Source organism: Lissotriton vulgaris, chromosome 3_1, assembly GCF_964263255.1.
Source record: "Lissotriton vulgaris chromosome 3_1, aLisVul1.2, whole genome shotgun sequence".
In the NCBI taxonomy this organism is placed as follows: Eukaryota; Metazoa; Chordata; class Amphibia; order Caudata; family Salamandridae; genus Lissotriton; species Lissotriton vulgaris.
This window is the reverse complement of record NC_141689.1, coordinates 101918847-101944385: the sequence shown is the minus strand read 5'-3', so window position 1 is coordinate 101944385 and position 25539 is coordinate 101918847. Positions and strand designations below refer to the sequence as shown.

The following is a 25539-nucleotide window of genomic DNA, read 5'->3' as shown; positions in this document are numbered from 1 at the left end:
GCACGATTTGAAATAAGGAGAGTTGAACCAACACATTTTTGAAAATGAAGATGAATACCAATATATACATACAAAAAAAGTTATTAAGATTTCAGAAATTGATTGTTGAATAGCCCAAAGTCAATAAAAGGGACTATTGAGGCAAAAGAAAGTGTCATTCATGGTGTCAGAGGTACTTCTGTTGTGAAAAAAAGTGTTATAGATTCCAGCCTCTGAGGTCCTTAATTGAATCAATCCCCTTCAATATATGCCAAAACTCTGTGTAGACAACTGTTTACGAGGGAATAATGAGAATTTATTTCAATAACAGAGATTAAGCTCTCTTGACACTGGGTGATTTACCCCCCATTGTAAATACGTTTTATATTGGTATCACCCCATTCTGAACACAATCAGACAATATAATTCCCTCCTTATATCACGTACCCCAAAAAATCTCTCCCAAATGTGTGAACTAAAAACATTAAGTATAAGAGAAGAGGACATAGAAGCCTTACTCAGACGACCGTCGACATTGAATCCAGGAAATACAGCAATTAACTCTATTCAAACAACTGAATTAGAAAAAATAACCCGCCTGAAGAAAAAACAAATTCGAACATCATTACACGGAGAAGTACTATTGGAACACTTGAGGGCAGGAACAACGCCGGTAGGACTCCAGGTGAAAAATATACCAGTTATCTTTACTGAAGATCCCGAATATCTAGAAGGTTTCAACCACATTGGTACAAAGTGCTCTAGAGATTGGATGTTCCACTCTATTAAAACAGCAGAAAGGCTAGGACTGAAAGAACAAGAACTGATCAAAGAACTAGAAGAAGCCTTTCTAAACAATAGAGCAGTAGAAAACGCCCAAGCATTACTTGCAAAATTAGAGAAAGAAAACCAAACCTTCCAAAAAATCACTGAAGACACTAAAAAACAAAAACTACAAAGAGATATTCTTAATTATTCAGAAAAGAAAACGTACCCATACTTGGAAAAAGACTTCTACAAACAACCACAAAATACAGGAGCATTGAGAACATACGGTGGGAGAAGCCGAAGACAGTTTGTAACATTTTCAGATGCCTCCTCACTGTCAGACAACTCAAGTGAAGCCGAATTGCCTTCAGGCAACAGAAACGACCAATCGCGTCAATTCTATCAACCGGGACCTTTTTTAGACAGAGGCACCAGGACCAGAGGTCGACCACGAGGCAACAGATGGTTCAATCGACGACCCAACCAATTCCAAGGAGAAATAACGACCCGACGGAACACCTACAGATGGTAACCAGTAGTGAAGGTGCAATATTCAACTTGTCAAATTATGTACTGTCACCCCACGAAATTAATGTACTAAACAAGGGCTTATCTTTCGTTCCTACGGTTAAACCAGATCTGTGTCAGTCAAAATTGGAGGTAATTCAACTATTTCGAAAAATGCGCCTCAAAATCTATTTTCAAGATCAAGAGACTATGACTTCACGTAATTACTCTGGCCTAAAGAATGCCTCCACATTCTTTCCACAGACAAGTATGATGCCAATAGAACTTTTGACATTCGAAAGGAATGTACTACGTGACATCGATAACCTGGACAAGAAAAAGAAGTACTTCACCAAATGGAACTTACGAAAAGAAGAAAAAATAGCCTTAGAACAACTGAAGGACAACAAAGACCTCATTATAAAACCGGCGGACAAAGGCGGCGGTATTGTGATCTTACCCCGTGAAATGTACGAACAAGAAGTTCAAAAACAACTAGCAGATTAAAGATATTACCGTAAAACAGAGGAAGATTGGAACATGAAGATAAAAGAAAAGTTAGAAAAGTTGAAGGATCTAGGAGAACAAGAAGGATGGCTATCTAAAAAAGAGGGGAGTTACCTTATCAACCAAACACCAAGAACTCCAATCCTGTATGTCCTCCCCAAAATCCATAAAGACCCCAGGAATCCACCGGGACGCCCCATCATTTCGGGAGTGAATTCAATACTAGAACGCCCAGCCAAATACGTCGACAAGTTCTTAAAGCCCCTGGTATGTTCTACAACAAGCTACATCAAAGATACGATGCAAGCAATTATTTCCTGGAACAACAATCATTTGATGAAGAAAACGAAATACTAGTTACTATGGATATAGTAAGCCTGTATTCCAACATCCCCCAAGAAGAAGGTCTGGAGGCCCTTGAATTCTTCCTAGAAAAAAGAGAAAGACCACATAACGTTCCATCTGACTTCTTGCTCAAACTAGCAGAGATATGTTTAAAGTACAATTTTTTCACTTTCAATAACGTCCAGTACCTGCAAGTAATGGGAACCGCGATGGGTTGTCCATTCGCGCCGGAGATGGCCATTATGTACATGGCACTGTATGAGGAACAGTGGATCTACAACAACAACCCTTACGACGGCCATATTAAAATATGGCGTCATTATATTGACGATGTTTTTATGCTTTGGAGAGGAAGTGAGGAGCAACTAAATGAATTCACGAGATAGTTAAACAACAGGAACCTCAATATTAAATTCACTCTATCTTCCAACAAAAAAGAAATCAACTTCTTGGATTTGATGGTAAGGCACACAGATGGACAAATCCATACATCTCTATACACTAAGGAGACAGATAGGAATACGTTCCTACACTTCTCAAGCTTTCGTCAACGTAACCTCAAAGAAAACCTACCCTTAAGTCAGTTTTTCAGACTAAGGAGAAACTGTTCTAAAAAAGAGGATTACTTCACCAACGCCAAAGAACTCTCAAGAAATCTTATGGAGAGGAACTTTCCCAAGAAGCTACTAAAAAGAGCAATGAAAAGAGCTTGGTTCACCCCCCGCGAGGCCCTACTAACCCCAAGAGAAAAGAAAGAAGACACGCCTTTGGTGTGTGTTACCACATTCTCAGGGGCAACAAGCGATATCCAGAAAATTGTCCGTAAGAACTGGAACACGGTGAAAGTCTAAAACCCTTTGAAAATATACCTGTTTTTGCCTTAAAAAAGAATGGTAATATAAAAAACAAGCTGGTGAGAGCTGACACATCGAGACCAAGACAAGATATGTCTCTTAGGTCGATGCTGAGCTTACCCCACATTCAGGGACATAGAAAATGTGGAAACTGCATATCATGTTCCAGCACCGTAGAAGGTACCAAGTTCCAATATGGCAATAAGCACGTACGACATGAAGAATTCACAAATTGCAACACTCATAACGTCATATATTGCATCATATGTCCTTGCGCAAAGGCATACATTGGGAAAACCAGTCAACCCGTAAAAACACGGATCTCCCAACATCGTTTAAGGATCCGGTGCAAAACATCTAATGCACCTATGGTGGCACATTGCATAGAAAAAGGCCATAAACGAGAAGATCTCAAATGGACTGTACTAAAACATATCAAAGGAAGAAACACTGAGAACATCCTGTCAAGAATGGAAGCAAGAACTATCCTGTATCTGGATACAATTGAAAACGGATTAAATGAAATGTCAGAGTTAACAAACTATGGATAACAATATCCTCGTAGTAAATTTGTCTAGGAGGTAAACAGTACTCAAAAAAGCCTCTTTTACCCGAATATACATAGCGGCCAATCGACCAAATCAAAACAACAACAAAGCAGACGTAACTACAATCAATACGCCACATAGCAACCATAGAATGCAATAAACCAAAGGGAAGGCTTGAAACACAAGGAAAGACGCAAACGTGAAAAAGCATCTTAACCGCCCAATCAGAAAGGAGTTTTTTCCTCCCAACCTATCACGAAAGATATACCAACATAGAAAACGTAATAGGCAACAGTGCCCCGAGCGCAGACGATTCAACACCCGGAAATGCCTTTGAGACAGTGAGCCGAGCAGAGAACCACCAGGTATGAAATCCTACCGCGCACAGAATGTAAAGGGGATATACATGATGCCAATTAGATCGAGCAGGGAGACACGCACCAAGAACGGAGTTGCCGCATTTTTAAAGAATCAAGCACCGAGGCGCCGCCCTCGAGCAGCGAGAAAACAACCAACACGAGGGTTACTGACAAACGTTCAAAGCCGCCTCCCGCATACAGCGAAAATAGTGAAAAACCAAAGATTTGTATTGCGCAAACAGTGATAATCAAAATCCAACGCCGCGCGCAAAAGAGCACACAAACATGAGAAGGCATGAATAGAACTGCATTAATTGTACAACTCCGTTCTCACCCCCACAGGACAAGACACCGTCCACCCGACCACGAGAAACAATTCCACATTGAGAGTAAAATTTGAAATGTGTACATAGATGTTGAACGTATATTTGTCTCAAATGTAATGCACGATTTGAAATAAGGAGAGTTGAACCAACAAATTTTTGAAAATGAAGGTGAATACAAATATATACATACAAAAAAAGTTATAAAGATTTCAGAAATTGATTGTTGAATAGCCCAAAGTCAATGAGGCAAAAGAAAGTGTCATTCATGGTGTCAGAGGTACTTCTGTTGTGAAAAAAAGACCGGAATGAGTATAGCATTCGGTTCATTCTGTAGGAGACTCGTGTCCTCCTCTAGGAGTCGAGCTGCTATTCTAGCTGCCTCCCTTTCGTCTTCACTTTCCCCCATTTTACTGGCAGAAACGTTTTTGTTGCAGATCAAGTTTCAAGGAAACAAAGATTAGGTGCACAATATTTTGGAACAATGTATCCTTCAACGTTGACCAAACCAAAAATTATACATAGGAATCTCTTCCCACTAAGTTCAGACGGATTTTAACCTCTTACCCACTCCAGACGTCTTTTGGAGTATTTACGGGAAAAAGGGTCTGTGTGAAAAAGCACGACTGAGTTACTCTAAAGTCTTGCGTTACATTTATCGCCTTACCAAACGTTGGGCGCCATGTAGTGTAGTTCCTATATTCACAATAGGCTCTGCACATTGGAATAATATATAAGTGTAGACGTAGGACTGAGGTCGACTAGGTCTCTACTGATTATATTAAACTTAAGGTTTGCCAGCTATCAGAGGTCAGTAGAAAACTTTCTCGAATAAACGAGAAGGAGTTTAACCTCCCTGGATAGACAAGAAGGGATTAGCTTCTGACAGCCATATAACATGACAACTTTGCTCCCTCAGAATAAGAGTGTATCTCTAGAGTCGTGTGTAATCAATAGACAGCTCTTTAACTCAGTCAATCGTGCGTACTTAGTTTCACCAGAGTGCAGAGAAAAGACAGACGGGCGTTTTCAATAAAAGGTGTAATTTATTGAGCAGTCTTCTTTCTCATGCAATAGAAATGAATTGCCATAATTGCAATACTTAATGTAAAGTAAAGTGCGTACAGTAAAAGGAGTATTATGAAATAATACTGTAAAAGCATTGATATGGTTTCTTAGCCATAAGATACTTTAAAATGGATAAAATATATACATACATATATATATACATTGACTAACGTACTCAACTGGTGCTTCCAAATATGCCTACCCCGGTGTACCTGATACGTGGGAAGGAGTAAGTAAGTAGCAGTTTAAGTTAAGTTGGTTTTGCCAAGAATCTGACTCAAGAATTCTCTTTAAGGGTTTAGTCAGCTACGTACCTGGGTAATAGAATGCAGGAGGTCTGGTATCTCTCTTTCAGGACTCGATATCCCAGCAGCCCGCGAAGGCGGCTGAGAACACCGGAGCTGGATTTCTCGGCAGGAGAAAAGACAGCGTTTCTCTCAGTGCATCAAAAGGGAGGGGCAGCGTCCGTGGGCTCTCGCATCAGCTGGGCTCTCGGACAACTAGATAGATGCTCGGCTCCAAAACCACCACCGTGTGTTTGCTTAAGGCAACGTTGGTATATTTATACCTAAAAGGTGCCGGGTTTGACATAAGGTTGGACATAAGACGTCAATAAAGATGTCACTAAGAACTGGCCGTTCTTACAGTGCTTCACAGGAGTTCTAGGACGAAATCAAAACAAAAGCAAATGGAGATTTCCCAGGTTGCTGGAGGTTTGGTTTGTTTATAGAACTCGTTGTGCTTTCTAGGAGTCCGGGGAAGTAGCCTTGCTTAATGTGACTGCATGGGCTACAACTAAATATGGATATGATTCCTATGCCATTATAGGGATATTATTGATTATAACCGTACAAGGGCATAAAATATAAATATCGATTTAGGTTCCTAGATAAAAACACAATACCACAACCGTTCTTCAAAAAAATGTTTTGCAAGATCATTAAAAAAATGAAAAAAACTGTAGCAAAATATGGTACATATAAATTATACTTATTGTAACAGGATATGTTCAGTGAAAATGCAGATTCCATTATAAAAGTACGGTCTCGCTAGGTGCTCATGAACACTCTCTCACAGTGGATGAGGAGGATTGTGCGCCTGAATCTCATTAATGGAACAATTCATAATCAATTTTTCCAAGCTAATCAACATCTCTAATGTCTTAATTTGTTCAGAATTAAAAGGAAACACTGTTATTCACCTAATTCCGAAGGAACAATCTCGCAGATAGATCATGAGAGCCGAATAGGAAGTACACCCCCTTTGGAGTCTGCTCAGGGGATTGTGCATCTGTCTCCCGTGAGCTAATGAGTGTGAGTATGTAGAAAACGCATGTTCTCCTAATGCACCATAGCTGTGTAGAGGTATTGAACACGTTATAAATCTTTGTATTGAAGAGTGATGTTTTCACCATGGTTTGATCCGTGCAGCTAATAGGATGATTTCTTTATAAAGAGGGGGCAACCCAAGGAACCCTATGGCATCTGGGTCGGAAAACTAGTCTACAAAAGCTGATGCCTAGGAAATAATAACAAATCTATTTCCAGGAAAGATAAAAATGAATTATCTCTTCCTACTAGAATTAAATCTTGTCTAAACCAATCTATATTTCATGTTCATCTGAGGCCAAACTCATGACACAAAAAGAACCTACTGAGTAGCTCTTATTTATTGTTATTATCTTTTGATTACTGTTCTATTTTTTCATAGACAGAAAGACTTTATTTACTACATATACACAACAAATACATATATATACATATATATACATCACATTTATATTCGTCACAACACTGTACACAATATTTACATTGACATACTAACACATATATTTTTTAACCTTTGTATACATTATAGCCCAATTTTTTGAACGAAAGGATGCTTACTAAAATAGAACGAGCATTCCGATACTACAAGATCTACCAAAAAACAAAGCAGGGGCATAGAAGGTATATGATATTTAACCCCTCCCCTGCTGATGACGGAACCGCTCCGTCATCAGCTGCGGTGGCGCTGTGCTGATGACGGAGCGGTTCCGTCAAGGCCCTGCCGCCGTGCCTGCGCGGCACGTTCTATTGAGCAGGCGGGGCCATGACGGAACCGCTCCGTCACGAGCACAGCGCAACGGACGCTGGTGACGGAGCGGTTCCGTCACCAGCATGCGCCCGCCCCTCGGCTGCCCTCCCCCCTTAGCACTGCGGCGGAATAGCCGCCGCAGTGAAGGGGTTAAACCTTTCATATTTGGGCACTCCTCCTTAAACTATTTTTGTAACATACATTTTTGGCGGTGTCTTCTTGAAAAGGTTGATGCGTTTCAGCCCAATAACTACGGGCCTCATCAGGACAAGGGCTATTAAAGGTCCGTCTATAGAATCAAAAACAATAAAAATATATGAAGTATTCCATGGAGTTACAATAGAAACAAAGGGTATATTCTATATATATACGTCTTTTGTATACACATATTTACTAATCTTCCTCAGAGTGGTCTGGCGTGAGAAATAACCAAAAAGCACCCAAACAGAGTGAAGAATAAATCAAGAAGAAAGTGTGTATTATTGGCAAGCTTTAAAAAAAACGTTTTGAAAATAGGGTGATTAAGAATAGACCCCAACCAATAGTGCCGTCTGAGAGGCAAATGTCTGTTTATACCGTAGTTTACATCATCCTTCGCTTGAGGATTTCATTTGATTCCTTCTGTTGGTGATAGCTAAGAAAAAGTAAAGCGCTATCAGTCTTATGCACACAAAAATAAATAAATATATGTGCAGTCCCTAAAGCATATGGCTCGGGTAGATCTCGGGTGAAGCTTACCAGACGAAGCTCTGTAGGTCTACATATTTGTGGTTTGCCGCTTCTACGTGTGTATCGAAATGTTGGCAATTAAACGCCCACGTTTTCTAAAAGGAAATATAAATATATCGTATAACTGGTGGGACAAAAAATGGCGTGCAAAACAAGCGGAGAGGATCTCCCCCAGGATCCTACCGCATTTTTGAAGTTCCAAATTAAACGTGTGGTTCTGGATCCTAATATCCTCTCGCTTTTGTAAAATAGAGTACACAGGCTATCAGGGGGGAGGCAACTCAATTGGATTCATTCTTTCCTCGAAGCCTAAAAGAGGCTCAAAACACTCACCTTCCTACCGCGAGTCCGCATGTAGACAAAACGCCATTCTCTTTCCATCAGCGCTTGATGCAGAAGTTTAATTAGTTCAATCTCGCAAAGTAACAGGGGACTACCCCAAATATCACATGGTGCGGAAGTTAAAATAGATCGATCATGCAAGGTGTAATAAAACTAACAAAGGCCTGCAAAAATGCCCCGATTGAGCAGGGAAAATAAATGTCCACAGGTACAATTCAATAGGGCCGATCGTACTAACCCACTGAATGTAATGTCCCGATGTAATGTAATGTAATGAGCCTCTTTTAGGATTCGAGGAAAGAATGAATCCAATTGAGTTGCCTCCCCCCTGATAGCCTTTGTACTCTATTTTAGAAAAGCAAGAGGATATTAGGATCCAGAACCTCACGTTTAATTTGGAACTTCAAAAATGGGGTAAGATCCTGGGGGAGATCCTCTCCGCTTGTTTTGCACGCCATTTTTTCTCCCGCCAGTTATACGATATATTTATATTTCCTTTTAGCAAACGTGGGCGTATAATTGCCAACATTTCGTTACACACATAGAAGCGGCGAACCACAAATACGTAGACCTACAGAGCTTCGCCTGGTAAGCTTCACCTGAGCTCTACCTGAGCCATATGCTTTAGGGACTGCACATATATTTATTTATTTTTGTGTGCACAAGACTGATAGCGCTTTACTTTTTCTTCGCTGTCGCCAACAGAAGGAATCAAATGCAATCCTCTAGCGCAGGATAATGTAAACTACGGTATAAACAGACATTTGCCTCTCAGACGGCAAGATTGGTTGGGGTGAATTCTTAATCACCCTATTTTCAAAAAGTTTTTTTAAAGCTTGCCAATAATACACACTTTCTTCTTGATTTATTCTTCACTCTGTTTGGATGCTTTTTGGTTATTTCTTACGCCAGACCACTCTGAGGAAGATTTGTAAATATGTGTATATAAAAGACGTATATATTGTAACTTCATGGAATACTTCATATTAGGGAACATGTACATATAAATGTTTTTATTGTTTTTGATTCTATAGTCAGACCTTTAATAGCCCTTGTCCTGATGAGGCCCGTAGTTATTGCGCTGAAATGCATCAACCTTTTCAAGAAGACACCACCAAAAATGTATGTTACAAAAATAGTTTAAAAAGGAGTGTCCAAATATTAAAGGTTTAAATAATATATACCTTCTAGGCCCCTGCTTTGTTTTTGGTAGATTTTGTAGTATAGGAATGCTCGTTCAATTTTAGTAAGGAACAACACAAGTACCAATACTGAGAATTAACTTACAGACTTTTTTAGTGACACCTATATGAATGAAACATAACGGGTCCGTTTTTGTCTAACGTCACTAGTTTATTTATTTATTTAGTTCACTAGTCACTTTTAATTTTTATTTTTGAAGAGAACCGAACAACAAACTTTCGGACTCATTTTGAGGAAAGCATTGTACCCGACCAACCGCGTAGTCATTCGAGCACCGGCATGAACCAGTGAACGCAGCGTGGGTGCAGTGCGAAAAGAGACCGGGCACTACGAGCCCTTGCAGTACTTGAATAAGGTCAGTCTCAACCCCAGTCTTCTTTAAGTACTTCCACAGCCATTCCATCCGACTAATTGGTGGCTTTTGTTCAATTTAGCGTCACCGCCCAGATACAAGTTGAATGAGTCGAGCACATTGTGACAACACCACATTACTTCCCAAGGGACTCCAATTTCCGTAGACATAAGAACTTTTTGGTCCCGAGGAGAGCCCCGCAATCAGGGGGCTCGAAACGCGTCGACCTTGAGTGGCCCTGTGTCAATAATATGGATAGTAGGACTGTGTTAGGATAACAAAAATTGAGTTCCAATTGTATATATTTTTTATAACAGAGTCACAGTAGATCACGAAGTATGATATATAAATTGAACGTTGAAACATTTGTTTTTTGGCAAAAAGCCATATTGCACTTTCCTTGGTATATTTATGCATGTGTGAATGTGAGGTGAATGTGACTAGTCAATGGTATGGAGTGGATGTGTTGTAAATATGTATAGTGAATATATGTTTTCATAATTGATTGTTTTTTGTATATTGTTATATATGCACTTGAAAAAGTTCTTAAAAAAAAATTAAAAGTGACTAGTGAACTAAATAAATAAATAAACTAGTGACGTTAGACAAAAACGGACCCGTTATGTTTCATTCATATAGGTGTCACTAAAAAAGTCTGTAAGTTAATTCTCAGTATTGGTACTTGTGTTGTTCCTTCCTTATATCTGACTTAACCTTGCTGGGTGATAAGTCAAGACCCTGTGTTGTTTATACGTTCAATTTTAGTAAGCATCCTTTCGTTCAAAAAAATTTGCTATAATGTATACAAAGGTTAAAAAATATATGTGTTAGTATGTCAATGTAAATATTGTGTACAGTTTTGTGACGAATATAAATGTGATGTATATATATATATGTATTTGTTGTGTATATGTAGTAAACAAAGTCTTTCTGTCTATGTTATGTTATGTTATGTTAATAACTATTTTTAAAGCGCACGTACACCCATAGGTTTCTTGGCGCTATTTCGGGGAGACAGAAGTACAATTCCTAACAGTAGGATTGCTTGAAGAGCATGTTTTCAGAAGTTTTCTGAAGCCCAGAAGATTGTCACAATTCCTAAGTGGCAGAAGTAGAGAATTCCAGAAAGTGGCCGCTACATAGCAGAAGCTGCTGCCTCCTTGCCTTTTTTTGTTAAACGAAGGGGTGGTGGCTAGGATGAGATGAGCAGATCGTAGATTGCACTGGGGCTTATAGTTGACTATCATATTTCTTATGAATTTAGGACCATTGCCATGTAGTGCTTTAAAAGCAGTGCATCCTGTCTTAAAGACAAATCCTTTGGGCCATCGGCAGCCAGTGTAGTTTCTCCATGCCAGGACTTGCTGACTGCCATTTAGGTTGTTTCCAAATCAGTCTAGCCGCCTTATTCCGGACCATCTGGAGTCGTTTTAAGAGTCCCACTGGAAGGCCAAGATACAGGGCATTCGAAAAGTCCAGTCGAGAGAGTACAATAGCTATTACCACTTGCACAAGTGCCGAGTGGATCAGTAGATGTGCAATTTTCCTAATTTTTCTTAGTTGGAAAAAACTAGAGGATACCACAGCTCCCACCTGTCCTTTAAGTGAAGGGTCAACACTGAGGATCACCCCCAAGCTTTTAAACGAGGTTGGACGCCATAGGAGGAGAGCCTATATCGGTAGGCCAGAAGTGACGGCACCAGCTAAGCTCACTCTTCCCGGGCAGCACTAATTCTGTCTTGCCCGGGTTGAGTTTAAGGTGGTTTAAGTCCATCCAATGCTGTATATGTAACATTGTTGCTTGAAATTCAACAACAGAGTCCGGGGAATTCAAGGGGATTATCAACTGCAGGTCGTCAGCATAATTAGAGATGGTAATTTTACGGTCTTTTAGAGAGTGTAACAAGGGTCGGAGGTAGAGATTGAATAACAGTGGTGAGAGCGATGAACCCCGCGGCACCCCGCAGAAGGAAGATATCCTTGGGGCTGTAAATGTTCCAAGTCTCACCGATTGCGTCCGATTCGTAATAAAGGACGCTATCCATCTGAGGGCGGGACCCCTGAGGCCGGCCTGCTCGACACGGTTCAACAGTATGTTATAATCGACCGTGTCGAACGCGGCCGACAAATCAAGGAGTACCAGAGCCTGATGGGTGCCTTTGTCTGCATTAATTCTTAGGGTATCCTGGACCGCAAGAATCACATACTCCGTAGAGTGTGACGGACGGAATCCCGCTTGGTTCGGTTCTAGATAATCTGAAAGTTCAATAAAATTTGACAGACATCTAGACACGTGGGCCTCAAGTAATTTAGACAGGAAGGGGAGGAGAGAGATAGGCCTGTAGTATGCCAAATCTGAGGGGTCTGCCCCGAGTTTTTTTATAAGTGGGACAATCGTGGCATTTTTGAAGTTGCAAGGGACCTTGCCTTGTGAAAGAGAATCGTTCAGGAATGGGAGAATGGTCATTGGTAGGGCCAAGCAGATTCCTTTCAAGATGTGTGGTGGACATTTGGTGACCCAGTTTTAACCCGGGCAAGAAGCTCCGATAGAGTTTTTGAGTCAATAGGGGGAAGGGCATCAAGGGTTTGAGGATTATTATAGATGTCATCTATAGGTTCTACACTATGTGGACAATGGATGCTCCTCTTTATAGTGGAGACTTTGTCTATGAAGAACTCATTAAGTGAGTTACAGAGTTCCTGAGTGGGGACCTGGATGGGAGCAGCTCTCTCACTGTTACATAGGTCATTTACTATGTTAAAAATGTCCTTTGATTTATTTTGGGAATTTAGTATTTTGGTTGAGAAGTAGTCAGCTTTACTTTTTAAAATAATTTTTAGATAGTTTCTACGGGCTGTGACAAACTCTTCCTTATCTTGCGAGGTATATTTAGCTCTCGATTTCCTTTCCTTCTGGCGTAAATCAAGTTTTAATTTCTTTAGGTCAGAGGTGAACCATTTATGAGCATCCCCACCACGCGTACGAGTGAATTTCACTAGGGGTGCGTGAATGTCTGTGGCTGCTAGTAGCCAGTCCGTAATTTTTCCTTCCATGATATCTACATCCTTGCAGGTTGTAGGTAACGTAGACATCAAGGTGTCTGTGAGGGTGAGAGAGTTTATATCTTTCCATTTTCTGCTTACACCTCCTGCCAAGGGTAGAGGTTTGATATAGCCCTCAATGGTGGTAGTAAATCGGATTAAATGATGGTCCGACCATATACAAGGTGTAATGACAGGGGGCGAGAGTAAAAGATTGGAGGACCATATTTCGTCAAGGCTATGACCTTTTTCATGAGTGGGAGAGTAAATGTGTTGTGCCAAATTTAGATTTTAGAGTAGTTCCTGGAGTTCGGCCGCTTGGGGTCCACCTGCGTCGTTATTAAACCAATAGTTTAGATCTCCGACCAGGAGGGTTTTAGAGAAATTCACAACAAGGGGAGCCAATTGTTCTCCCAGATTGATTGAAAAAATAGAACAGTAATCAAAAGACAATAACAATAAATAAGAGCTACTCAGTAAGTTCTTTTTGTGTCATGAGTTTGGCCTCAGATGAACATGAAATATAGATTGGTTTAGACAAGATTTAATTCTAGTAGGAAGAAATAATTCATTTTTCTCTTTCCTGGAAATAGATTTGTTATTATTTCCTAGGCATCAGCTTTTGTATGCTAATAGGATGATTAGCACCTTCAGCTCTTGATTATTTTGAGTGAATAGTGTCTTTTTTGATAGCTGTGTGCACTGTAGTAGATATTCTGTGAAGCATTTCTTATAAAAGATTCTGCATTTGCAAGCAGTGTATTATAAAGTAAACTTCCTTTGGAGTAAGCACTGTTCACAGTAATCAGTTCTCTACTGATATCAACTTCATTTCTTTATGTAAGTTTGGTGTGTGTCAGGAGTATGATACCGATAAAAGCTGTCTGTAGTAGGGCATTTGTTTTGGAACTGGCATTCACGGTTTCGGTTTTCTCTGATCAGTTGTAAACAGATTTCACACCGTACTTAATGAGGATTTCCTATATATCTGTGGTTGATTGTTAATGTGAACTATACTACCTGTAAAGTCATAGCAATTTATATAGCAATATGCGTGAAAACAAACCTTGTATGATGTTATTGATGATGTCACCAGTGATGTCATCAAAAATGTCATTTGAGATTTCATCGGTGATATCGTAGAACATGTCATGAGTGATGTGCTATGTAAGGTCATAAGCAGCATATGGCAGGAGCTATAGTATTGCTGCTAACTATAACTGGTGACTTTCTGTGTTTTTTAGCTCAAAATGTTAATGCTGTCATTGGCAAATTCACCTAACTGTCTGGCACATGCATCAACATCAGGATTTTAGATGACCAAATAGCACATTTTAAGGAATCGCTTTTTGGTAATCACAAATGCCTATCCATGTAGGAATTACAATACATTTTGCGATTTTTTAACATTAGCTAATAGGGATTCGGTAATTGCGAATCACTATTAGCTAATGTGACTCCATTCAGGCCCATAGGAATGAATGGGAATGCATTCGCAAATTGTGATTACCAAATTGGTAATTGCAAATTGCGAATTTAAGTGCAAGGGTGCCCGGGGGCCTAAGGACCCTCTGATGCACCCCCCCCCCCCAAAAGGTAAATTTGCACATGTGCACTGCATGCCACTTTGAAAAATGCAATTTTGTGCATTTTTCAAAGCATGCGCCAATTACCATCAACTTGAAGTTGATGGTATTTAGCGTTTACTAAATGCACAGTTTGCATTTAGGAAAGGCTACATGCATCACCATTAGGGAATCGCAAATTGTGATTCCCTAAATGCACTTGCAATTTAGGTAATCGCAAAACAATTGCTATATTCATTGAAAAAAAACAAAGGTAGATATATCAATTTCAATCTATATATAGATATATATATGTGTATACACAAAGAAAGGACATATTAGCTAACTAGCCTTGACACTGAAGGAAGATGTTTTTAAGAGGATGTTTATAAGCAAAATGCAGTCCTTCAAAAGAGAGCCAGTACCTGAAGTGGATTGAGCCATTGCTGCTTGCCGCATGTTGTGTGGGTGGAATCAAATGTGAATTAAGAGATAACAATATTCTGAACAGCAGAAGCTTTTCTAGGAATCATTAGTGTATAATATGTACAACCATAAGGCATAACGTATGTAAATACATAATGTCATCTGTTTTAGCTTGACTGATTGCAGACTCAGTCAATACCACAATTAATACTGTAGTCCTCAGCCATTTTACATTCCCAGCATGAAAAGTAAGCAGCAGTACATATTGTTATTCACATAGTAAGCAACAATACATATTGATATTCACTGGCTCCGAGGCCAGCAATGCTATTAGCGCATGTAATTGCACACTCTTTCACCACACTTGTTTTCCCATTCCTCTGAATAGTCATTTGGCTGCTGTGACAGCTGCAGCCGAGGGCCTATATCAGTAATTACAGACTGCATACCGGGGAATTTGGTTGGCTGTCCTATTTAAAGGTTTAGTGTGTATGTTAATGTCGAATATGAATTTCCAGCGGGCTGTATCTCCACATGTTAAAGTTTAATTAATTCATAGTCTGCCAGATTCATCAAAGACCCGTTTTGCGAGTCTGTAATAGCGATTCATAAGGAATCGCTATTACAGACTTGCAAAACGGGATTCATGTAGGAATCGCAATATAAATTGCGATTCCTACACAGTCCTTATTTGCGATGAGCAAATTGCTAATCGCAAATAAGGAATACTCCCCATTCATTCCTATGGGCCTAAAGGCCCATAGGAATGAATGGGGTTTATTCCTTATTTGCGATTAGCAATTTGCTCATCGCAAATAAGGATGCGATTTCAAGGGGGCTAGGGGTGTCCAAAGGACACCCTGTAGCACCCCTGAAAGGTAATCTACATTGTTGTTGCGCACACACATGTCCAAAGTCCAAAAGCATTTTTCTAAGTTTTCGCTATTTACCACGAGGTTTGACCTCGCGGTAAATAGCGGCCCGAAATTGCGATTTCGCAATTTTAATTTGGATGATGAATTGCATTTAAGGAATCTCAAATAGAGATTCCTTAAATGTAATTCCTCGTTAATTAGCGAATTCGCTTTTATCGATTTTTGCATTTGGGATGATGAATCTCAAATGCAATAATTGCGTCGCAAAGGGCCAGATTCTGAGAATCTGGCCCTTTGCGAGCGCAATTCAGCGTCATGAATCTGGCCGAGTGTTCCCATGATGCACCTCTCTGCGGAGCAGCACCATGAACTACCCTCCCACTTCTGTTTATCTAGGAACTGTCCCTCTTTTTGAAAAGAGAATTAAGGGGTAATTAATATCAGTGCAGGGTCCTATCTTTACATTTCAGAAGAGCCCACTCACACTGTTACTTTGAGATTGATGAAATGAACACAATTGAGTTTAATTAACATTTGCTATTTACTGCCTCAAGGTAATTCGTCTTAAAATGTGCTGTACAATTGTTGTCTGAAGGAAAGTGCATTGTTAAACTATGGGAGAGAAATGCCACAAACTCTGCATAAAATTTGGTTGAATTTATTGTAGAACAATAAAATAAATACCAAACAATGTCACTTAATCACAATGAATGAACCATATTATTTGGTAAATAACAGTGCCCCAGAAAGGAAACGGGAGTGGGATAGCGTGATGCTGTGAGGGAAGAGGACAGTGAGGAAATAAAGTTGGTGACAACTTGTGTATTGCGAAATTAATTCAAATTACAATACAGTTTCATGGCTTCAGATCCCTGAGCCGAAAAACAGGGGATCATAACATATCCCAAAAGTATGGACAATTTCTGTTGACACAGAAGTATTCAAATTAGTGCGGGAGTGTCAACTGAACAAAAGATGGAAGTAGCCGTCGACGTTTCGACCCCACGCTACATGTGTAGGCGTGTTTAGTGCCTTACATCGGGGTCTTCATCAGGACAGGGTAAAAGGGGAGCACTACAGTATCTAGAAATATAAAGACAACAATACGGTATACATTTGGGGGCCAACAGTCAATGTCAAGTTACCGTAGTGAGCGGTAAACACATTACTACTAGTATTACCATGGCTATGTTGAGACAAACATTGTTTTGCGACTTGTTCAAATATTACATTATATACACATTTTATAAAAAGGCGAGATCAATCAAAAACTTAATGCAATTAGAACATTTCTAGTATTATGTATGACCCGTAAATGGTAACTTTTAAAAAAACGTATATATGTAGACGAACACAAACACCGGTGTCCTGACTAGGCCAGGGGAAACCAATGGTCCAATGGGAGTATTTTATCCGGCTTAACCTGTATGGGATGCTTAGTTCACGATGACATTAAAGCATCAGTTGGATCGACTAGGATAGCATGAGATGAATAAAACAATCTGAATTAGGTGTAGGAAAAACTAGAGGGCTCCAGTCACTAACAAAAGTGAAATCCAGAGAACGTACCTGCTCGAGTCGAGCAAGTCGCATAGCTGTGTTCACATTAATCTCGTTGGTTCCACACGTAATATCTGTGGGCAGGGGGACGAGTATTAATGGACCGACTACGATTACAATGGTAAATAACCGACATCCTATGGGGAGTGGGGCTTACCTTAACAGCCCGCGAAGGTAGGAAGTATCCTATTTCGTTAATTGGTCATCGGCGGTGCGTCCCAGCGGATCGCATCAAGTATGCCGCATCTGTAAAGTAGTAAAACAGGTGGGGGACCGGTAGTGAAATAAGGCCCCCTCGATAGTATGTGGGGGCGTCTAAGCAGAGGGGATGATCTCACCTTCTTTGTAAATTCACGGGGCTCTGCGTCGTAGCCTTCCTGCGGTTGCAGACTGCAGACTTGTGGGCGTGGCCAGTTAGATGGGTTATAAAGAGAAAGAACGGACGCTGGGTCCGGAGCGTTGCTAGGAGCAACCTAATGCTTAAAGGGCTACTCCGGGAAGGTCGTAGAGACAAAGAAAGGACACCGAGTCCAGTGCGTTACTAGTAGCAACCGAAAGCTCGAAGGGCTACAAAGAGTAACACAGAGTAACTAGCGGCATTGGTTGTAGTATGAGCATATATATGCCCGGGATACAGTTCTGAGTACAGAGTGACATAAGTGGACTGACAGCCAAAATATTCGAACTGATCACAGTGTGATACGTAAAGATTCTCGGATACAACGGCAAAGGCCGCGAAACAAGTTATACATTTGCCCGAGACAAAGCTCTAAGTACAGTGTGACATAGATGGACTATAAGAAGTGGTCACTATATGATAAAAATTCAGATATCCATAAACTTGGTGCAAATTCTGTGTTCGTAAAGAGATGCACCTCTCAGACACGAGGGTGAAGATCTCTTTTGTTAAAACATCTAGCAAAGGAAAACATTCGTTACAACAATCATTGGAAATAAGGTATTGCAATTTCTTTCTCTTATTTGGAAGCAGATGAAATTGTGCTGTAAAGGAAGCAATATAAAAACAAAAACAAGGCTGGCCTATTTCTGTGTAAAAGCAGCCAATATATAAAGTGATTGCATGGGGAGTGAACATTCCTTTGTGCCTTACATAAGGTACCTGTAAGAGGCTGTTGGGCACCATTGTTGCTTATTGATTTTTATAGGTGTTTAACTTGTTTCAATAAAGAATGTACCCCTTGCCTGAAGCGATTTCGGTGACCATATTTACAGTGAATTGATTTGGTATTTCGGATGAGCAGTATTTTGGCGTCAACAATGGCTTCTTTGTACCTTTTCCAGTCTGTTTATAGTGCTATAAGGTTGCATCAGGGCTTAAAAAATCTACTTGGCCACTCACTATGGCGAGCCATTATTAGCCCCCGCTGGCACGATCTAGCAAGAGAGCTCCTCACAAAGAACAGGTGTTTTGAATTTGAATGAGCAATAAAGATGCCTTTAAATCTTGTTTTTATCTCATCACATTTTTAGTGCTTAAAGACAGAGGTCAAATGCAAGTTTATGTCTTCTTACAAATTGCTGCTTATTTTATCATGGAGATTAGTGTTTACAAAATCTTCTGACTTTGAAGTCTGTGAAAGAAAAGTGAAGTGAATTGTCTGACAATCGTGCCGGGGTAGAGGCAGTGTAATATGAAAGGCTGTAAGTAGGATGTACTTTTTTTCACACAAATAACTTGTAGATGAACTGTACAATTGTTTCACAATACATTTCAGTAGTTAAGACATTTTAATTTTGAAGTGTTGATGGAAGGAAAGATTTTATTAGCATGAAAACAAATCAAAACACTTTACTTAGTGATGTCAACCATGGCCAGTGCAGGTCAAAGCTGTGGAGCGGAGTGCGGAAGAGTAGATAGACAACAACGAGGTAACATGAAATTAAAAAGAAAAGAAAACCACTTATCTTGCGCTCGCCTCATCACTAACTCGGCTAGGGTAAAGTAAGTGTTTTTTAAAAAAAACATTTTTTTTACCTTGTCGTCGCCTGTTGATTTCCCTGCCCCACCGCTCTTACCTGCACCGGCCGCGGCTGGGTGATGTGCAAAATATAAATATTTGCTGAAAACACGATTTTTATGCTATGTAGTTTTAACAGCAAAACTGCATGTCAGTGGGCAGGTTTGCGGCCATTTTAATTGAAATGTGCTACCACATCATGCTTTAGTATTATATTTATTAAAAGTGAGAGCTTTTAAATATGAATTGAGAAACATTCCTAGTCCTCCCTGATGACAATGCAATTAGTGAACTAAGAGGCAAGTCAGTGGTATGTGTAGCCTTATTTGGGCCAGGTTTAATCTATTTATACGTTTTTTAATAGTGCTAGCTACCACCAAGGTATTAGAGCGCTCTAGATAAAAAAGAAAAGAAATAGCATAACGTAGCTTTATACATAGGATGCATAAATGAGAAATTGACTATCGTAGCTCTGTGTATGTCTCATAACACATAAATTCAAGATCAAGCTTGAAATAGAGATGAAGAGAGTCAGTAGCGGGAGACGTGTGATTGCAGTATGCGGATTAGTTTAAACCAGCTGAAATTAAAGGAGTGACTAACTTATTAAACAGCTGAAACAGTCAAATAACCAACTGTGACAAACGGTTGAGTCTTGGTGAGAGTGAGCAATTGGAGCATAGTTCGGTTGGCGTGAGTGGTAAGGTATTTGTTGACGAGAAGGAGTTTCAGGTCCCTTTTAAAGCAGGAAAAGTAGGGTTGTAACGGAGTACTGTAGGGAGAGTGTTCCCTATCCTGGGTGAATTTCAAGAAAATGGACTATTGTACAAGGAGCAAAAGCTTAGTCTATTAAATCAAACAAAATAATTATTTGGACAGTAAACATGCTGAATTCACATATTTAAGGTGCTCTCGTATGTTACAATTGAAGAAAAAGGTGACTCAGTGAAATAACATAAACACAGTTTGAGACCTGTTATGAACCAAGCGCATTACAATTAAGTCGAGTATATTATTAAAGTCACTCTACCTGCAGGTCTAGTAACATTTATATGATTTTTTAGGCCTGTTTATGTCTGAATATCATTTCAGAAGCATGTAGTTTTTCGATGTCAATTTGCAGAGCTGAAAACAATAATGGGGCGGGTTTAGTTTCTCTCTAAAATGTAGTTAGGCAAGGTTATCACTGATATTATACATTGTGCTGTGGGTAGATGAGAGGTGTATAACCTATATTTTCATCTTTCTCATAATATTTAGTGAGGTAATTTTAGTTTGTTAGGATGTGAAGATAGAGACAAGAACACTAGAATACCACAGCTATCACTCCAGGGGTGATCAACGGGTGGAAGTGGCCAATATTTAGGGTTTTGTAGCAGGTCCTAAGTGAGGTAAGAGTAGGGATTTTCATCACATGCTTGTGCCATGATTAGTAGATGATATTCAACGTGTAATAGCCAGGTTTCATTCTGAATATTCCTCGCAGTACTGCAGGGAGTGTCGCTCATGACATTCCAGACGACGGATGCTGGTCGCCAACTTGTGGGATCCATTGTCCTGGTTCTGTGGAAGACATGTGAGGACTGTGAAGAGAAATAGATCATACCAGCAAAGCTTGATTTATGGTCAATTTACACCCTGACATGGGTCCCAAGTACGTTAGGCACCAATCACTCTATTTTCAATCACCACTGATAAAAGCTTTTGGCTGCCCTAGTCTTTTCCCTTCTTATTTATTTGACCAATAAATGTGTCTACTCAATTCTTGGACAAAGAAAAGCATGTCCAGGGTCTTCAGTATGATACATTGGCTTTGAGGACCAGTAACATCTAATCATCTGGTCCAGATTGCCCTCTTTGGATCTTCTTGAGTTCATGGCAGTCGGGGGAGCTTCAAGATCCCAGTTGCGATAGCACCCTATCAGGCTCAGACACAAAGCCTAGTTAAAGCTTCTAAGAAAGTTTGCAAGTCCAGCATATCCACAAGCATGTGATCTCTAGGATTGGAGCTGTATGGACAACACTGTGGTTCCATAATATTAAAAGGAGTGTAGGAGATGGGTTTCTCCAGATGGATTAATATTTTTCCTCCTTTGGAGAAAAAAAAGCTGCAAAGGCACATTGGTTCACGTTGATGCAAGTGGACATTTTCTCCCACTAGAAAATGTGTGCACATGCATTTATAAAGCACAGGAGTACTGTCATATGTTGATAAAGGTACTCCTGTGATCTTTTCTGAATAGACATTTGTGCAAATATAAGTCTAAATCTATAAGAGTAAATTTACGAACCTTAAATGGCGGCCTTTACAATCCAGACTCAATATCTTTTCACATCTTTACATTGCTGCTATGAAATGCTACAAAGAGAACAGAAAATGTGATCTGCATTTGACAATGTGCATTTAATGAGCCAAAGAACACTATTTTTTTTAAAGTACACAAAAAAATGCACCAAGGAGGAGTTTTCATAATTTTATTGAAATATGCTTGTGTCGCTTGACTAGCAAGGACAGGTGAATGCCAGCATTGCTATATTTTTGGCTACATTGTCAAATAATTAACATATATTTGTAAACCCAATCTTGTCTTTTAACATAGCATCACAGTCAGAAAAGTATTTACAATCCATGTATTCCAAACATGTCCATCTGGCAAGATCAAGAGTTCTTTGTGGCAAGTCACCACTTCCAAAAACGTATTTCATCTGTAATAACTCTTCAGTGTGAAGTACAACAAAGACGTAGAACCGGCTACTAGTAACTAGCTATATAGGATGTACCACAATCTGAATAGTCTTTCGGCGCTTAAAGACAGGAGTCATTAGTACCCATGTATAAGAAACTTGTTTTATCAACCATGAAAGGCTTCATTGACCCTGTTATGGTGTGAACCCGTGTCCTGCAGGTTACACAAGCACAACAAGCAGCAGGCCCCCAACCCCAAGTACTATCTTACTGTGTATGGGTTGCAGAGGCTTTTGCCAAGTTCTTCAATGGTGTTCCCTCTGTGAAAAGTTGCAATATGTTATACAAATGAAAGTGTTGGATATAGCAGAATGGAAGCCTACAGTGCACAGGAATACTGCTTGGTTTCAAGTCCAAGAAAGAGGAGGAAAGCAATAGTGAAAGAAGTCTAGGTGAGAATGCAGGACACTGGGGGCAGGTGAAACATCATGTCTCCGACAGCTTAGTTAAAAAATGTTTGTACATGGAGATCTACTTGTAGTGCATCAAAAATGATGGACTAGAGTACGGTGATCCAGAGGCTTAGATTAATTCAAGTATTCCTTCTATCACCTTGTTGGTAGTTGTAATTGACATCCTAAGTTTAACGGGTATGCCCAAACGTGGGTCCCGTGTTCACCGTGCCATAGGACTTAAGGTATATTTGACTATCAAGGCCCAAGTAGGTTCACACCAGTGCCGGGTTGCTTGTGTTACCGTCTGGGGGGACCTAGTCTGGCAGTTTGGAATGGACTGTTACTATTGGAGCAGGACCAAGGCTGATTTGCTTGTTACGAGGCTTTGTCTAGCGTGACTTTGCTGGTGAAAATGATGGACTGGAATGCGGCCCGAACTAGCGCCAGTGGGTCAGATGAATTCAAGAATTCCTTCCATAACCTTGTAGTTTGCCTCAGTTAAAATAAAAGTGACAATGTGTTTAACCCCCCTACAAAGATCCATGTTCTTTTATTTTCATAGCATGTGTATTTATAGAGTTTAAAACAAGCAACAAGGGATGAAGCACTGCACTTAAGTGGAAGACCTAATATGTACATTATTGGTGAGTCCCATCTGTTCACCGCTATGGGTAAAGTTTGTCAATTACAGGTGAACAAGATGTTCCTTGAAGAGAAGGTTTTTTAGTTATTTTTGAACCAAGGGATGCAGATTGCCCAAGCCGCATCTGGATGGATTCTTAGGCATATAAGGCTTGAACTTCAACTTCTCCTTCTTTCACTTTCTTGCTACTTTCTTGTTTCGCTCCTGGTGATGTTAGACATGCTTCCTGGTACGGTGGAGTGTTGAGGTGGCCTTCTTGAAGGTAATGTAACAGACCTAGCCTGCAGGCAGTAGTGAACCAGAGTAGGCCGTAGCCTTGTGTATGGATACCTCACCCACCAAAACACTTGTATCTTGTTAGGTTGTAGCTTATTGGCTTAGAACGGTTGACTTTAGGCATTGGGCCACCTTGAAGAAGTATAAGCAAACCACTGGGCAGTGTATTATTTAATAAGACTGCACAAAAGGTGTTGGATGACATACTTGAATTAATCTTAGCCACTGGTAATTAGTTTAGGCCTCATTCCAGTCTTTTGTTTTGATCTTGTCTCTGCCACTGCAGAATGGGTTCAGCCTCAAGCGCGTCAGCGTTTATCCCACCCACAAGGAACAGTCCAGGCCACACTGCGAAGTCACGTCCCGTCTGAACGGGAACACAAGTAACTCCAGACTTATTTCAACCTTTTTGTGCAGCATGAGTGAATGTGCCGGGGTAGCCTGTACTCCTGTTCAGAGGGGAAGGGGGACCATCAGTTCATGCTGGGCTCTTGGTATTGGAGCAGCACCCTGGCTGACTCACGTATTACTAGTCCTTGTCTGTAATTGCACAGTTGGCGAAAATAATCGATGGACTGCAATGCAACTCTAAGTAGTGACCAGTTGCTGAGATAAACTTGTGTTTCACTAATCAATCTTCTTCTCAGTTCAGTGTTTTCTAAACACAATTTCTTAGGAACATACTGAAGTAATTTGAAAGCATTTCCTTCATGCAACTATATGTTTCAAGTGGTTTTACAAGACAACAGGTAGCTCAACATATACAAGCTTCAGAGAACAGTGATCTGTGAGTTTGCCCATGTGAAAACATCTATATTTAATTTTAACATGTGAGTACAGGTGGCAATATCCCACTGAGAAAATGGCTGACTTGGGTAGATCGCTGTTATGCCTCTACTATGCCAGTGGGTACACTTGACCAACATTGATAACCTTACAACATTGAGTCCAACCATACAGTTTCCAACCAGTCTTAAAAATTAACTTATCTGAATCCAGGTGACATTTAAACCCTTGTGCCTACATCCCACCATGTCAAAAAGGGAAATGTTGATGGGCTGCAAAAGCATAACTAATATTCACACTGCCCTTCACAAGGGAAAAGCTATGTCAGATTTACCTACAAAAGTGATAATAATTAGAATTTTACTTGAATGTCTGAGCCCCACTGTAGAAAAAGTGTACCTGCCTCCTATTATTGAACAGAAGAAAGCATGGGGGCATCCTGCATAGCCAGAAGCAGGCCTATTTGGGGGCAAGTGCTCTATAGTGGAGTTAGGTGCAGGTCGGATGTTTTGTACGGCGGTATTTATATAAGGTTGATATGTGATATTCTCTAGTTTTAAGCCTTAAGATTTTGCAAATTAAGGTTTTTTGCAGTCTAAGCTGTAACATCTTGTTAAGTGAAGCTTGGCCTCTATCACCAGAGATCCTAAGAAGAACTGAACGACTGCGATTAGATTCTGCATATGCGAGGGGGATAAGCGCATTTTGTGAACTCAGACTCAGTGAGAGCGAATAGCCCTAAGTGTGTGTTTTTGGTACCGGTTTACACACTTCGATTGTCAACTTCAATGACATGGAAGATAAAATAATGTGCTAGGATCATCAGCAGAATGCGTTGTTGGAGTTGCAGGTGGGTGTTCTCTGAGATACACCCCTGGAATCGACGCTGCTGTATCCTTCACGCTCCAATGCCTCCATGTCCGTATGATGCAGATGCTGCCTTCTTTCGTACTATCTCGTCTCACTTCGGATGGCTTTGAGATCTTAGTGTACGGTTCCTCATGTGTCGCAAGCGCAGCAGCAGGTCTTTCGGGATCTTGCCACCTTTAGCCAGGATCTCGCGCAGTCGCTGCTTTGGGGTCTTGCTAATGTAGAAGTCGCAGATGGTGGCATGGTCTTCATAAGACACGTGGCATGACTTGGTGGCCGAGTGGTACCCTTCTGCCTTGGCAGTGACTTCGTAGTCTCCAGGGTTCAAGAGGCGCCAATAGTCTCCATCAAAAGCTGCAAAGAGCAGGTTACATAGTCAGACAATGAAAAATGTTTCACAATGGTCATCATGGATC

General features: G+C 40.3%; 1 protein-coding gene across 1 annotated transcript in view; it reads right to left on the bottom strand.

Moving 5' to 3' along the window:
* Positions 1-21868: 21868 nt before the first annotated feature.
* LOC147726028 (putative carboxypeptidase X1) overlaps positions 21869-25539 on the bottom strand; it is a 369873-nt gene continuing 366202 nt past the window's right edge. The window contains exon 14 of the mRNA XM_086960142.1: positions 21869-25477. Within this exon, the coding sequence (XP_086816268.1) occupies positions 25215-25477 (263 nt within the window). The 3' untranslated portion in view covers positions 21869-25214. The remainder of the gene's footprint in view (positions 25478-25539) is intronic.